At 38.5% G+C, this 16,369-nt stretch overlaps 1 protein-coding gene across 2 annotated transcripts in view; it reads right to left on the reverse strand.

Annotated features, from left to right (window-relative positions):
* The window catches only part of RORB (RAR related orphan receptor B), a 188,547-nt gene that overhangs the window by 45,435 nt on the left and 126,743 nt on the right, over positions 1-16,369 (reverse strand). For both annotated transcript variants that reach the window (XM_012759802.2, XM_076008626.1), the window contains exons 2-4: positions 15,372-15,457; positions 10,764-10,905; positions 3,312-3,713 (exon numbers count right to left, since the gene is read on the reverse strand). In XM_012759802.2, the coding sequence (XP_012615256.1) occupies positions 3,312-3,713; positions 10,764-10,905; positions 15,372-15,457 (630 nt within the window). The remainder of the gene's footprint in view (positions 1-3,311; positions 3,714-10,763; positions 10,906-15,371; positions 15,458-16,369) is intronic.

Genomic DNA, 16,369 nt, shown 5'->3' on the forward strand with positions numbered 1-16,369 from the left:
TAAGCTATGTAACTTCTGAGCCTCAAGTTTTTCATCTGTAAAATGGGTATACAAATTCATAACAGTCATAGTGGGATTGTTAAAAGAATTAAATCTAGGACATTGCTCACCACAATGTAGGTGTTCAATAAAAGGTAATTATATTACCTTCAATAACTAGTGATGCTATTAAGTAATAAATAATTATATCAATTATATTATTAATAATGATGATGCTTACACATGACAAGTACCTTACTAAGAACTCACAAATGCATATTAACTCATTTAATCCACATACACAGATAAAAACTATTATTGGCCTAGGTTTACAACTGAGACTCAGAGAAGTTAAATAAATTGCCTAAGGGAAAAGGCTTTCAGGCTTTTCAGGTTTTGAACTCAGGCAGTTTGACTCCAGAAACCAGAGTTGTTAGACACCATATTGATTCACTGATGCCTTCCTGACTGTTAAGATCTTGGTATTTTAGGCGGGGCACAGTGGCTCACGCCTGTGATCCTAGCACTCTGGGAGGCCGAGGAGGGCGGATTGCTCGAGGTCAGGAGTTCGAAACCAGCCTGAGCGAGACCCCATCTCTACTATAAATAGAAAGAAATTAATTGGCCAACTAATATATATAGAAAAAATAAGCCAGGCATGGTGGCGTATGCCTGTAGTCCCAGCTACTCGGGAGGCTGAGGCAAGAGGATTGCTTGAGCCCAGGAGTTTGAGGGTGCTGTGAGCTAGGCTGACGCCATGGCACTCACTCTAGCCTAGGCAACAAAGTGAGACTCTGTCTAAAAAAAAAAAAAAAAAAAAAGAACTTGGTGTTTTAGTGAAGTGATTGGCAATTTTTTGGATGGTGCAGGAAACACAGTGTATCACACTATTGTCACAGGTACTTAAGAGTCGACACTCATAGAATGGGCTTGTGTCCACTAGGTGGCATTGCTGTTTTAACAAAATGCGAACCAAGCAACTATTTAGGTTTAGGAGTCTGCTAAATTTGAGAGCACTTGCAGGACGTTCTATTGCATCCCTTAAAGTCGGATAGAAGAAGCTTCCAACATTTAAAACCTATCTAGAGATCTCGAAAGACTAACTGTATCTTAAAATAATTAAGAAAATATATCTGCCAGTTCATTTTCCATGTTGACATATGTGCAGAATATATGGATACATTTTGAGATTATCTATTATAGTCCAGTTCTATCAGTTCATAGAATAGACTCGGGACCAGAGAGGAAAAATGACTTGTTCAGGCTAACCCAGGCCTGATGGTTTTGGCTGTACTTCTCTTTCCATAATACTTCCTCGATGTTGCTAAATCACAAAGAAATTGTGATTTCTGAACACTTAGAAGATTTCCGCTTTGCGTATGGGGCAGAAGATTGCTCAAAAATTATGAGTTTTGTTTCATTAGGATTTAAATTATGTTCCAAATTAATAGTAGAATCAGGAACTTAGAGATCAAGTAGTAAAATGCAAAAAAAATGGTGTCTTTCCCTTCTTGAAAAGATTGAGTGGTTCTATTTTAAATGACTGTCTTTATTAGTTGACAATGTAGTTTATGAATACTAAACCCAGGCAGGTAGCAGGTTAATGGAAGAGCACAAGGACTCTGGAATCAGACTGTGTAAGGAGGATGCTGGTTCTGTCATTTAGTAACCATAGGACTCTGGGACATCCTGAGATATTTCTAAGCCTATTTCAGCATCTATAAATTAGAAATAATATTTTTACCTATTTTTGAAGATGTTTGTGAAAATTAAACCTGTAAAGTGCCTGTGATTTGGACGAAACAAGGTTAAAGATCACAATAATAATTGACTATTTTTGTAATTACGGTTGATGGTTAGTTTTCTATGACTCTCAGTTATGAGAGTCATCACAGGTGCCTTATCAACCACTTTACTCACTGTCACATGCTGAATTACTAAAAGGGAGAAATAATATTTCAGGTTTATAACTGTGAAACATTGTCTCTTCCTCAGCCAGATGGTACAAGTAGCCAAGAATATGGCCATGTATTTCATTATGTGTTTACAGCAACTTAATTTAAAACACTTGTAGGCTCTAGGCTCCTGTTTGCAGGTTAGACAGAGAAGGTGACTGAGCACATGGCATAAAACAATAATAGCTAAGAGTTATTGAGCACTTGCTGAGTCCAACACATTGCTATGTTTTTACAAGTATTAACTCATTGAATTCTCACAACGTCCCTGAGAGCTATGGACTGATGCTTTCCTCTTTTTAAAGATGAGCAAACTGGGAGTGAGAAACTTGCTCCAGCTGAAATGAAAAGCCACAGTAACAGGCTTTGGATGCAGGTAGCCGGGTTCTTGATCACTCTGCTCTGTGACCTCTTAGGGTGAAATGTGAGGGAGCCTCAAAGGTTCCTGAGCTCTAGACTGCTTTCCCCAGCACGCTAAACACTGCAACGAAGCCTGGGATAGCTATGGTTTGCTTAGCTCTTCTAGGCTATACCGTTAACGTGCAACCCTGTTACCCAGGAGGGGAACGTGTTAAGCTTACATCAATATTTTTTATGGCAGTTGGTTGATGAGATTAGCTGGCTAAACATTTAATAGGCTTTTGAATTTCACAGGGTAAAACAAAGTCGCAACAGGTCAGAAGAGAGCTTGCCTAAGATAGGGTACTCTCGAAGATCACTCCTTAGGAACTGAAGAAAGAGGATCAGGTTGCTGATGCAATCATGCCTATGACTAGCTTATTTGTCGCTCTTGTGTTCGGTAACATTCCAGACTACACTCTTTTCATTGCTGTAATTAAGAATCCCATATGGAATTCTTGAATTCAGATTTACGAGAAACTTAACTGTCTTCTGGTCGACTCCCCTGACTTTATAAAGAAGGAAACTGAGATACTGTTTGCTTAAGATTTTAGAGGAAGAGTTGGACCCCTGTTCATTTGGTTATTCTGTACTGTTTCTGTATCTCTTAGCTATTTCACTTTGAATAGCATCAACTTTGAATACATGCCGAAATTTCCCTGTTTATACCAATAACATTTTTCCTTCAGTGAGAACCCAAATTCAACAGATAGCATCTGTTCTTTACAGATAGCATCGTTCTATTTATAATTTCTTCTTTCTTCCTTTGCTCGAAATAAACTTTTATGGGGAAGGGAACAACAACATTTATTAGAATATATCTTAATCTCAATTAATTTTCTCAGCAGAAGACATGAATGCAAGTAATTCAATTTAGATCTAAGAAAATGACCCTGCTAAATAGGACCAAGGCAACTTCAAAGCAGAATTTCCAAACATAAAGGAAGACTTTATGTTTGAGAGGAGACTTCCACTTACCAATTTCAGTCATTGTTATCCCTGGGGCTAACTGCCCATTGTTGAAAGAGCTATAGGTAAACAAGTTGGGTACGGAGGTGAGGTCATAGATAGGTTCTTGCTTTATCTGTTTGATTCCAGTCATGTCAAGTCCTGACTGATCAGGGGACGGCTGACCGGAGTCGACGTTGTAATAACCCTCGGACTTGGGCAGGTCGATGACGTGCCCGTTGGCGTAAGTGCCGCTGGTCTCGTTGTTCAGGTTGCTCAGGCTGTTGCTGATGCTGGTGCTGTACACCCTGGCGAGGGCTTCCGCCTCCCCGCTCTGCTGCTGCCGCTGTTCCTGCAGCCGCTGCTGGTGCTTCTGCACCTCGGCGTACAGGCTGTCCCTTTGCTTCTTGGACATCCTCCCAAACTTCACAGCTGGGTGGGAGAGAAAAGCAGAAAACAGCACTTGTGGTTATTATTCTCATCAACCACCTCGGGTCCAAGGGGTCACAGATGGTTGTCCCTTCAACATCGAATGCGCAAACGCCCAGCGCTGTAACCTAACAACCCATGCATTCGCACTTATTTGGGACAAGACTATACTCAGAGGCTGTGTGTTCTAGTTTATGTGCATAGTGAGAACCAAGGCTAAGCCAGGAAGAAATGTAAAAAAACTTATGTATGCATTTCTCATTGCCATGAAGTTAGAAAGCATATTTTCTTGTTCTTTTTAATGTGTGAACCCCCCCCCTGAAAACCCCAAAGTCCAGATTATTAATAGTACCAGTTATTAAAAAGTCAACTAACATGTTACTAACTTCCCCCGCCTAAGCATTGGGACGACTGGTTTGTTGGATAGGACCCTTTTATTTCACGCTCAGATCTATTTTCTAAATAGTGTGTTGAGTAAGAGCAAGGATGTGGAGCAGGGCAATGAATACAATTTTAAGTGAACCACATCATTTGCCTTTTGGGATCAAACGATAAGAATCTTTGGAAAATAGCAATTTTGTGCATTCCAGTGTTCAGCAAGCGAGTCAACAGTAACTACCTTTTCTCATTCTACCACTACCAAGTTTTATTTTGCCCATCTCTTCTGGCAAAATTCTCAGCCTTTCCAAAGAAAAAGGAGGGAGAGGCTCTGTAAGGAATCAGAGAGTCATATAAAGATGCTTTTATTTCAATATGTTGTTTCTTAACTTATGGAGCTTCACCCCCTGAACTGTTATGGATATTGACATTTTTCCTTGCAGGTTGCCAACTCCCCTTTTAGGATGTGGACATCCTGAGCCACAGGGCTACCTTGTCTGAATCATCAAGCACTATTCAGCTCATGTTAATGGTAAGGACTATGACGAACCTGGAGGCTCCCCTTTGAGTTTCTGTTTTCTTTTCCTTTGTGACAGTGTTCCCATCAACTCTAGATGTTGGGAGTTGGAGGATGTAGGAAGAAGGAAACAGAGTTTAGAAACAGGTCCAATTCCTAGACTCAGTCACTAGGGTTAGTGTTCTTCAGAGAATTTCTAAATGGTGAAGTGCTTAAGAGCCCTCTAGCATAGAGGGCCCACAAAGGAGATTCCTGCTGGGAGAGAACTGCCATTCACTTCTCCCCCTGGCCCCAATTTCCTCCAAAATTTAATTTCTTATTCGGTTGGGTACAGAGCTACCAAATTTTATCCGAGCATAGGCTGTTCACAATGGAGACCACATTTTGCAGGCCCCCTCAGCAGCAGCTGTGCTAGGTGATTAAATTCTGAGTCACAGGAAGTAAATGGAAGGGTTGCATTCACTTCCGGGTGTTGGGGCATACGAGTTTCCTCCTTTCCTGCTGGACTGTGGATGTGAGGGGTGGACTTGGAGAAGCCCAAACTCTTTCTATTTTTCCTTAATCTTTCTTAAAAACCTATATTCTGCCTTTCTGATGCTGCCTAAGTAGGCAAATGAAGTGGTAATTTTCCAGTAATATTTCTGAATAAAGACAAACAATCTGATTAATTCAAACCAAAATCCTCTTTTCACCTCAGTAGTATCTTTTTTAGGGTCTTGAATCATTCAGATCATTATGTTCAGCTTTGTTTGTAGAGACAATGCCTTTATTAAATTGTTTCTCAGAGACAAATTTATTTTCTTAATAATTGCCGTGATATTTCTAGTTTGTCTATGGACAGAATTCTATAGTAACTTTTAGGGCAAGCTATCTCTGTACTTTTAAATTATGTCTTCCCAAATAATTTACTACATATTATTATTTTTTTATTTTATTTTATTTTATTTTATTTTTTTTTATTTCAGCATATTATGGGGGTACAGATTTTAAGGTTTCAATAAATGCCCATTCTCCCTCTCCCCCCACAAGTCTGAGTCTCCAGCATGACCATCCCCCAGATGGTGCACATCTCACTCATTATATTACATATTATTTTTTAAGAGGAAAAAACACTGTTGTGCAGGAAAAATAAAAAAAAAACTCATAAATATCGATTCAGAAAGAACTTCCTCATCTCCCCCAAGAAAGTAATGTGACATAGCTTCTTTTTTTGCTAACCTTCTATCCTTTGCATTCAGCTATGTTCAGAACAGCTCTTTGTTGCAGCATTATGGACGTGATTAAGATTTTTGTTTTGGCCAGGGTAGATTGACTGTTTGACTTATTTTAGTTGAATAGTTTTGCTTTCATTTGTTCAAAATTTATAGAAATCAAAAATTAAGAATGAGAAACTCTTTTCACGTGGAGGCAGAAATGCAGTATCTTTTAAAAACCCTTTCCATTTAATCCTTGCTTTAGATCTCTACATACATTATATTTGGGTCAAATATACTTTGTGTCAGATTGATTGCATTAATGACCCCGATTCCTAGCTTATGTCCTTCCATGCCCTTCCTCATGTCAATTTGCAGTGCCCTTTCATTCTGTGCAGGCATCCTGCCCAACCCCCTGACTCAGGGGCATGTGACCTGCTCTGGGCCAATAGGATATTGACAAATGTGACATGAGCAGAGTCTTTGAAGACAGCCTGTGTGATTGGGTACCTCACCATGACAAGGGCAAGCCTGAGCTAGCTTGCTGGAGGATACATTTATGTGAAGCACAGACAAGCCTTCCCAGTCATCCCAGGCAAGACCATTTATGATCAGCAGAGCCATAGAATGCCCTGCAGCCCACACATGCAGAATTCTGCTGTTAACCATAGATGTCATAATCAAAGCTAACAATGTTAAAAAGACACGCTGCCGAGACCCTGCCCTGGTAAACATCTGAAAACTCAACAGAGAAAAGCTATGCCTTTTTTAAAAAATTGACTTATCAGGTCACTGAGCAACTGACATATTTTCAAAGAAAAAACTTAAGGCTATACTACATTTTAAAATTAACAGGCTTCATTGTAAATCAAGGACTTCACTGACAATGATTATTATAGTATTCTAGAATGAATTTCCATTCATTTTATAAACACTGATGAGCCAGTGTTTTAGTTTTATGCCCCTTCCTCCAATAAAAGTAATGACATATTTGGGAAAAAATTACAATACGTGGCAAAAATAAACCTACTGGACTTTCCTAACATAAATAATTTCTTGTCACTATTTGTAAATACATTTGTTGTATTCTTAGGACTATTTTAACAAAGGCCATGTTACTATTATATTTCAAGTATTAGCATTCTTCTTATCACTACACATTAATCAGAGTGGCATATGTTGTGACTGTTTGCCCCTCTCAAACTTGAATTATTCTGTTAATGATATTCACTTGAGTATAGAGACAGCCTCTTGTTAAACTGCTACCTCTTAAAGAAAACAGCACAATTCTGTGTACATTGCAAGTGCTTTATAAATATTCAGTGACAATGGTGTTTTCTCATGATGTGCTCTTAACCCTCATTTTGATCCGATGCTAGCAAAGAACAATTTTACGAAAAAGTACTGGAAATCATTTCACATTTATTTGAATTATGGGGTTCTAAACGTAATGGAAGTTTTAAAAGTAACTAAAAAATAAAGTCATTACTCCTTAAAAGATTTCTACTTATATCATAACTGGACAAGAGAATCCAATTGTACAACTATCATCTATGACTTTCTATAGACATTTTGGAAATTATTTTATCTTACTACGTTGGTGGTGCAGTTCTCTATATTTACATCACACTGCTTACTGATGAAATTGGTCTTAATTTAACTCTTTTCAGCTTTGGAGATGTGCTCCCTTCCCTTTTTTAGTGCTCTGAGCTTGGTTTAGAAGTCCGATTCAATCTACCTAACCCTATCCATTATTTTAAAATTTCTTTTTTATCTCCTTTCACTTTTTCTCCAGCAGGACTTCCTGCGATGATAGAATGTTCTCTGGACTTTCAAATATGGCAGCCATGAGCCATATGTGGCTACCGAACACTTGAAATACAGCTAATGTGACTGAATAACTAAATTTTAGATTTTATTTAATTTTAATTCATTTAAATTTAAATTATTTAGAGAGTGACAATTGGATTAGATGATGTAGTTCTGAATAGAAGAAGCTTAATATGTGAAAACTGTCCTTCCTTGTAGGGCAGCTTCTGTGTTTTCATGGAGACATGCCATCTAGGAGGACATAGTCTAGATTTTTGCAAGGTGAGTATCATATTTTCTCTTTGGGGTCCAATATTGTCCTATTGATAGCAAACACTTTTTTTCCCTAGGAGTAGCACTATTGGAAACAATTACACTAAAGATTCCTTTGTGATGGGCCCAGAAAAAAAAAGATGGTAAAGAAGATTCAGTGGGCATATCCAAGCTATCAGTTCACACACACACACACACACACACACACACACACACACACACAGACACAAATGCATGCCTTCTCTTTTTTTATACACATAAACACACATGTGTATGTATTCCAAGTGGATTTGATTTTTGATTCTTTGCCTGAGCAAAATTTGAATACATTTGTTATTGCTGAGTTTGATGTCTATTCATACACGTGCTATTAAACCAGTATAGAAGTGAAAATTCAGGAGAGAATGAAAATCCAGTGATTTCAAAAGTTATTTTAGGCTATGTACTAGAAGCCATGTTATTTCAGTGGCCAGGTATAGTGAAACAAACACTTTTGGAGCCTAATTGGCAAGACTGGGCATGTTCAGGGTGGTATGGTCTGACACTTGGAGCCTGACTGACAGAAAGCAAATGTATTTGCCAAATTTACCAAATGAAGATGCCACTTTATATCTGGGGAAGGTAGAGGGTTTTAGAAAGAAGTTAGGTGTGAGGGCATCTTACCCTGGCTACTAGTAGTACTGCTAAAGCACTTTGAAAATACTTGCTTAATCAGTAGAAGGCAGGGATAATAAGCAAGTGGCAGGAGAAACCCTGCCTGTCATTCTTGAGTCTTTAGTAAACATAGCTAATCAATCCTGGCTTCAGGGTGTTGGAATCCTTCGACACTACATACTAGGCATTACTTACCAATAGGTGATAAAACCTATCCAGCTTCCCTGGTATTAGTATAATTTATTTTGGCATAAGTTATCCTTTCTAAGTTTGGTTCAGACCAAACTTGCTCTGTATGACATAGTAAAGAAGAAACTTTTTTTCCTCCTAGAATTTTTTTTCCTCTCCTTGAACGTCTTCTGCGCTTCCCAACCACTATTCCACTCCTGACCCTTTCTCCCCATGATTAGTTGGTCATCGATGTGCTTAGGAGGCATTTTGAAAGATGCCCTGGTAGCCTCAGGATTGTTTCTGGACCTAAAGTGAACATGGATCATTATCCTTAATCCCTAGTGTCCTTAGACATTATATTGCTTTTATTTGCATAAGGGTTTACATGGTGCAATGAATTTCTTCTCCCTTGAGAATAGATTATGGCTCTATCCATTAAATGACCCCTCCTCCTCTCCCAACACATTTCTTTTATGCCATGGGATTCAGACATCTCCTAGATTTTGTGGGCTGATGTCACTGAATCTGCTGAATCTGCCTTGGCCCATATACTCATCCCTGGCCCATGATTCTGTTCACCAGCACTGACCCAGAGAACACACTTTTCTAGAAGAGATACTTCCTTTTATTGCAGGAAGACATAACAAAAACAATAACTCAATGGCTTATCTCTTTGCCTAATTATTAATGGGGCTTTTCAGATGCTATCAATTAATATAATATCTGTATCCTAGGAGTAAATGTATGTGTTTAGTGAGCCCAGAAAAACAAATAAAACAAAATCAGTTAATAGGAAAGTTTTGGAAACTTTATCTTTTCAGCTTTAGAAGCTACCTATAGCTACTGAAAAGCTCAATTCAGATTCTTTGAATTCTTTTTGTCTGATTTGTTTTATAGGTGCACTTTTATGCAGGACAAGCTTAGGTGAATTGGGAATTAGAGAAAAGGTAAAGAATCTAATAACTAACAAAACCCCTTTATACTAAGTGCATATAAGTTATCCCTATTTCTTTAAAATTTGGAAGGGTTTTTTTTTTTTTTTTTTTTGTCTATACAGCCTTGAACTTCACTAGAGGGAGTGTGGCTAGAGGCATAGAATCCACAGTGATTCACATAAAGAGTGTAAGTATCAGGGCTGCTGTCTAAGTCTTAGGCTCCAGATAGAAGAGAATCTGACAAAACACTTATCTGGCTCATCTGACAAACATTTAGCTGCCTGCTTTACCCAGACCCTGAGGTTTTAGTGGGAACAAGACAGAAAGACCCCCCAGGACTCAAGGCTACTTATAATCTGATACAGAAGCGTTGTGGCCAATATCAGTGGGGAAAGAATTAGTTTAGATGAATGCCTAAAAATGAAAACAAAGCTAGGTGAAATTCTTTGTTCATCTTGTTTGAATTTATCTGTCCTCTTACATTAATCTTAGACGTTCATTTGGGGAGCCAAGCCACCCCATTTGGTTGGGTGTGAAGGTGGAGGGCACACTGTGTCATATTCTGAGTAGGACACCACCTATGCAACCCTTCTAAGACTTGGACTTCTGCTATAGCCTTTGCAATCTTTATCATGGCTCAGATAGTCCAAATCCTGATCTAGGTAGCTATGATCAGCCAGCAGAACTTCTGTGCTTGTTATAGAAGCATAGCAAGTTCCTTAGCATCTCCACACATGAAGCAACTTGTGCACCAGTCAGACCGATGCTGGTCCCAGTTTACCTGGGACTTTCTGGTTTTACCTCTGAAAGTCACATGTCCCAGGAAACCTTTGTTTGCAGGCTAACCTAGACAGGTGGTCACCTTCCACCCAGGCTTATGCTTTCCTTTAACCTAGTTAGCACAGGTTGCTGCATGAGCTACAGTAAAGTCTCTCATTTCACAGGCAGCACTGTTATTTTTATATGTTCTTACTCTACCTCTTAATGCACTACCAGCACCATGATTGTCTTTTCTTGCTATCCCCCATCCCTTTATTTAGAATTCTTCCAGTGGGTTAAATAGACTCCAGCAAAGCATCCATTTGAAAAGCCTCAAGTAAGAAATAGGAAGGTGAAGCCGTACCATCTCTCGACATTCCTAGGGCAAGACACTTTTGCAGTCGGCAGTGTTGGCAACGGTTTCTGTTGGTTCTGTCAATTAAACAGTTTCTCTGCCTTGGGCAGGAATAAGAGGCATTGTTCTGCTGGCTCCTCCTAAAGAATCCCTTGAGGGAAAAAGAGAGGGGAAGAGAAAAAGATTTATAAGATAGGAAATAGAAACTGTTAGTATATATATTTGCTATCTTTTTACAATGACTATAGCTGAGTTTAGTTTTTTAAAATTCTTTGAGTACCCCTCTTTGTATAGCTTGCAGATATTTCTGCTGGGAAGAACCTGTGCTCTCTGAAGAGGTATGATGGTAGCATTCATTCATTCATTCATTCACTCATTGAATTGATGTTTGTTAAAGACATTTACAGCCGTGCTGGTCTATGTAAAAAAATAAAAAAAACCCAACCACATGTACTCACCAACAAATTGGTATTAATGGATCAACACTTAAGTGGACATATAGGAATAACATTTATCGGGTGTCGGATGGGTGGGAAGAGGGAAAGGGGCATGGGCAATATACATAACCTTAACATTTGTACCCCTATAATATGCTAAAATAATTTAAAAAAAGATCAAAATAAAAAATAAAATAAAATAAACCCATTAAAAAAAAACAAAACCAAAAATGAGAACAGAGTTCCTGTCTCCAAGGAGCAGTGGAGAAAAAATGGCAAAGGAGAGTGTCACTACTAAACCAAATATGATAGGACTTGATGGGGGCAATAACACAGGCTGTGCCAAGTGCTGTGGTGGTGAGGAACTTGGGGTATTGTTAGCAGTAGTTGTGTTGAGGACTATGTGTTACTGTTTCCCTAGTTTCTAAGGTAGTTTCCATGATGCATTTTTTCCCCATTAGAAAATTTTTGAATTTGGCTAGAATGCATCTGGAAAGCTTTTTTTTTTTTAATTTTTTTTTTTAAGAGGAGTTTTGCTATGTTGATCAGGCTAGAATGCAGTGGCTATTCATAGGGATGATCATAGCTCACAGCAGCCTCAAAATCTGAGGCTCAAGCCATCCTCCTGCCTCAGCCTTCTGGTAGCTGGGACTATGAGGCATGTGTCACTGGACCCGGCTCTGCAAAGTTTTTAAAAATCAATGATTACCTTATAATCAACCACATCTTTGAATAAAGGAACTAATATAAGCTGTGCAATAACAAAATAAATAATAAGTAAAAATTGAATGACTGGTCCCTGCTTGGCCTCAGGTTATGGCAATGTAAGAGGTCTTCATGAAAGTACACTTGGGTCCTTCCGGTACAAAATGAACGCCAGTGACCATTCACAATTTCTCTAAATAAAGCCACAGCTGAGTTAATTTTTTAATAATTCTTTGGCTACTACCCTCTTTAGTTATCAAGAAAAATAATATTTTAACACAATGTGTTAAAAATCAACATTAATGTAAAAAAATACCAATAGTTTAAAGAAAGACAGGGTTAATATTATTGAATTTCCTATTGTCTTGGGCTCTGACATGGCTCTGCATGGCACAGTGAAGAAAGTATGGCCAACCTGTGAGGAGCCCCAGAAACAGATGTGTGGCTGAGGGTCTCCTTAGAGAGAGAGTCCCAACCGGCTTTGTGGTTGTGAGCCCAAAGCCATTCAATAATGAGGACTAGTTTCATCTCTGTATAGCCACACGTATTCTTTTTTTTGAGACAGAGTCTCACTTTGTTGCCCAGGCTAAAGTGAGTGCCATGGCGTCAGCCTAACTTACAGCAACCTCAGTCTCCTGGGCTCAAGCGATCCTCCTGCCTCAGCCTCCCGAGTAGCTGGGACTTACAAGCATGTGCCACCATGCCCGGCTAATTTTTTCTATATTTATTAGTTGGCCAATTAATTTCTTTCTATTTATAGTAGAGACGGGGTCTTGCTCTTGGTCAGGCTGGTCTCGAACTCCTGACCTCGAGCAATCCGCCCGCCTCAGCCTCCCAGAGTGCTAGGATTATAGGCGTGAGCCACCACGCCTGGCTCACACGTATTCTTTATTTAACGAACGGGTGATGGCACCGTGAAATGTCTGATTGTCCAGTTTGACAGAATTCATGGAACCCCTTAAAACAGAGATCACAAATAAGCCCCCAGGGATTGAAATGATGCACTTCATATACCATGAAAACTGTCAGAAAGCATAACCTCAGCCTGTCGGTCTTGATTAAAGATGACTTGAAATTTACATTTTAAGAAAGAATTGTGTGGTTTTTATCTTTGGATACTCTCATGCCATTTAGCGAAAAAACTGACAGAGAAGACTTTTCTGAAGTCACAGCTACATCCCTAATTTAAGGCCAATTTGACATTAATTACGAAGCATTTCTTGCTTATCTGTTGCTCATTATTGCAAATGAGGTTTTTGGCATGAAAAAGAGATTCTGTTCCAAATTTTATTGAATGAATAGGAATTTGAATAAGTGCACGAGCTGAATTGATGTTATTTAAAAATGGGTTGTTTATGTTGACTTGAAAACAGTATAATGAAAACTCAGAGGTTGGTACTGAATGGGCTGATACTGTCATCTAATTCTGAACAGAATTTCTTGAGTTTTCTGTTTGGACAAAAATGTAGCATATCCACAAATGTGGGTTTTTCCATGGATTAAAAAAAATAATAGTGTGGTATACAGTGTCATTTTGACTAAAAACTCAGAGTATGCTTCATAACAGCATACTTTCTTTGACTGTGGATTCTTTCTTTAAATAGAAAAGATGACAGTTGTTTCTGGCTATTGGCCTGTTGGATTATATGTGTGCAGCAGTTAAATCTCTTGGAAATTACTGTTTAAAGTGTTTTTCTCCTTAACATGAACATATCCCCATATTTTGAAATCAGACATTTTCCAAATGGAGCTTATACCATGAAATGCCAAATATCTCCATTTTGACACTGATCTAAGAAACACTTTTAGTGGATATTATGTAAGCTAAACCAGAGCTCTTCAAATTACACAACAAGCCAACAGAATGATAGAATTGCTTTCAAGGGAGATAGTTGTGATTCCAAAATTATTATTGTTTATGAAGAAAACTATTTGTCTATGTGCCCAGAGGAAGTAATAACTTATTTAAGGAGGGTAAAAAATTGCCAAGTTATAATTTTGCTTTATTGTTTCTTCTAGATGAGTTGAAAAACTTGCATTAAGGTGGACAAGATGCAATTCTTAATTATAGGTCTGCAGAGGAAAAGAACGCAAGGAACATCCCATGATGTTCACATGTGGATTATCACTAATCATCTCTAAAGCAGATCAGTATGTTGACAGGTTAGTACGTTAATATTATCCCCCACCTTCCTCCCTCTCCCACTTTATTCTCATTTATTTACTTTTCTTTTCTTCCCTCCATTTTCAATTCCAGAAATCACACATTTTTGAGACTACTATGAAAAGACTGTCAATTTTTCATGCAGCACCACTATTTGACAGTTACAGTATGTTTTGTTTCCTTTCTATTTGAAAGTCTGTTAAGATTAAGGCTGTATCTTCAAATCTATGACTGGACTACATCTCCTTCAGTTTACTGACCTTAAATTAATAACTCTTTGCTTTTGTCTTTGATCAAAAATATAATCACTCTTGCCAATGACTCTGCCAGTATATCACCGTTTCCCTCCCAGACTGTCTCTGAATTTTATTTGTTCTGGTTACACATGGCCCTGTAATGTTAGTTGTAGAACTCTTTTGATTTCTCCTTGCTGTTTTGTTTCCCACCCTTTCTTTCCTTCTAAGGATTAATTTAAAAAACTCACTCTTAAATTTCAAATTTCTCTTATTTCAGGTTAGGTCTATGTTAACTGCTATTTCCCTAGCTCTGCATATAAGAAGAAACTTGCTCCTAGGAATTGGTTTGTCATAGGAAGGACTGGTGGAATCTTTTGTGGAAGGGACTGTTGGGCTGAGACTGAACGATCCCTGTTTTTGGCCGTGCATGCTCTGTTCTTTCCTATTTGGATCAGCGATGTTGGTCAAATGGCATCATCTTATTTATACCTCAGGACCTCATCAAAAAATGAAGAGGTTGGGCAGACGATTTTTAATTGATTTAGAGATTATCTCATCCACTTCTAACATGCCATGCTTCTGATTTTCTTTCTTTTTTTTTTTTTTTCTGGAATGTGAGAATGAAGCATGGCCATATGCATATTGCAGCTATTACTTTGATTTTCTCTTTCTCAAGGAGATAGATAAATACAAGCCCATTTGTTTATAAGCTTTATTTTAACCTTTAGTTTTTTTTTTTTCCATACAGTAATAAATGCCCTGGAGTTTACTGGAGACAGTATTGCCAAAACAGCAAAAGAGTCAGTGTTTAAATCTCTGTAAATGTGAATAATTCAAGCTTTCGAATAAGAATCCATTTGTAAAGGAGCTGCAGACCAGGTAGACAATAACAAAAAGGTAAAAGACAAAAGACCAGAAAATCAACTGTCCCACCCACCAAGCAAGAATTTCTGAATGTCAGCAGCAGGCACAAGAACCCTTCAGCAAGATTTCTTTAAAAAGGTGCCTCCACGAGCCTTGCGCAGTGCACAGAGCCGGAGGCAATACAGAGCAGGGCGGTATGAAAGTCCCCTACCTTGCAGCCTTCACACGTGATGACTCCGTAGTGGATCCCAGAGGACTTATCGCCACAAATTTTGCATGGTATCACTTCAATTTGTGCTGAAAGGAAAATACAGACATTTTGAGTTTACAACGTTGTTTTCTTCCTTCCACATCTGTCTGTCTCTGCCCTGGGGTTTGCGTTTGGAAGTAGAGGTGCGGGGTCTCGTCCATTACTATTTGAATGGCCTTCTTAAGCTGTTTCTAAGGGAAAGGACATCCGTCTGCCATTGTTCTCTTGCTTTTCTCAACCTTAAAAACAATAACCAGAGACCAGAAGTTTTAAACTCTTGCCTTCACTGTTCTCTCCTGTGTGCCTTGCAAGAGGCTCAGTGCCCGCCTCTAATCCCAGCTACTCGGGAGGCTGAGGCGGGAGGATCTCTTTGAGCCCAAGAGTTCCAGGCTTCAGTGAGTTATGATCATGCCACTGCACTTCAGCCTGGGTGACAAGAGCAAAACCCTGTCTCTAAAATATAAAAGAAAAATGTTTTAAACGTTTAACATTAAAAAAAAAATAGTGTGACTCAAAAATCCCTGAACCCATGGCTTTAGTTTTCTTATTTTGCACTTAAAACATTAAGTCACTGAGAGCTTTCACATGGCCTTATCTCAATAATATTTAAATAAGTAAATAAACCACAACTAGGGAGGAAGTGCATGGTAGCTTTTATATATTATATGGCTGGATGTTGCCACATAATGTATATGGCGTGTGAATGTTGTGAAATTGCCAATAATGAATCAGTCCAATATTTATCGAGCATGCTGCATATGTCCATTAAGATAATGAAGGCTGTTGACGCAGGGTAAGATATGATAATTATACCAATAATCTAATTAATAAAACAAAATTGATGTTTCGAGAAATCAGAGACAAAATGATTAATTATATGGGTGTTAAGTATGAACTGTCAATAGTTTCACTGGAGATAAAGTCATTTTTGTTGCTTTTAAACATCGTGTGGGATTTGG

This window comes from Microcebus murinus, chromosome 12 (assembly GCF_040939455.1).
Source record: "Microcebus murinus isolate Inina chromosome 12, M.murinus_Inina_mat1.0, whole genome shotgun sequence".
Classification (NCBI taxonomy): Eukaryota; Metazoa; Chordata; class Mammalia; order Primates; family Cheirogaleidae; genus Microcebus; species Microcebus murinus.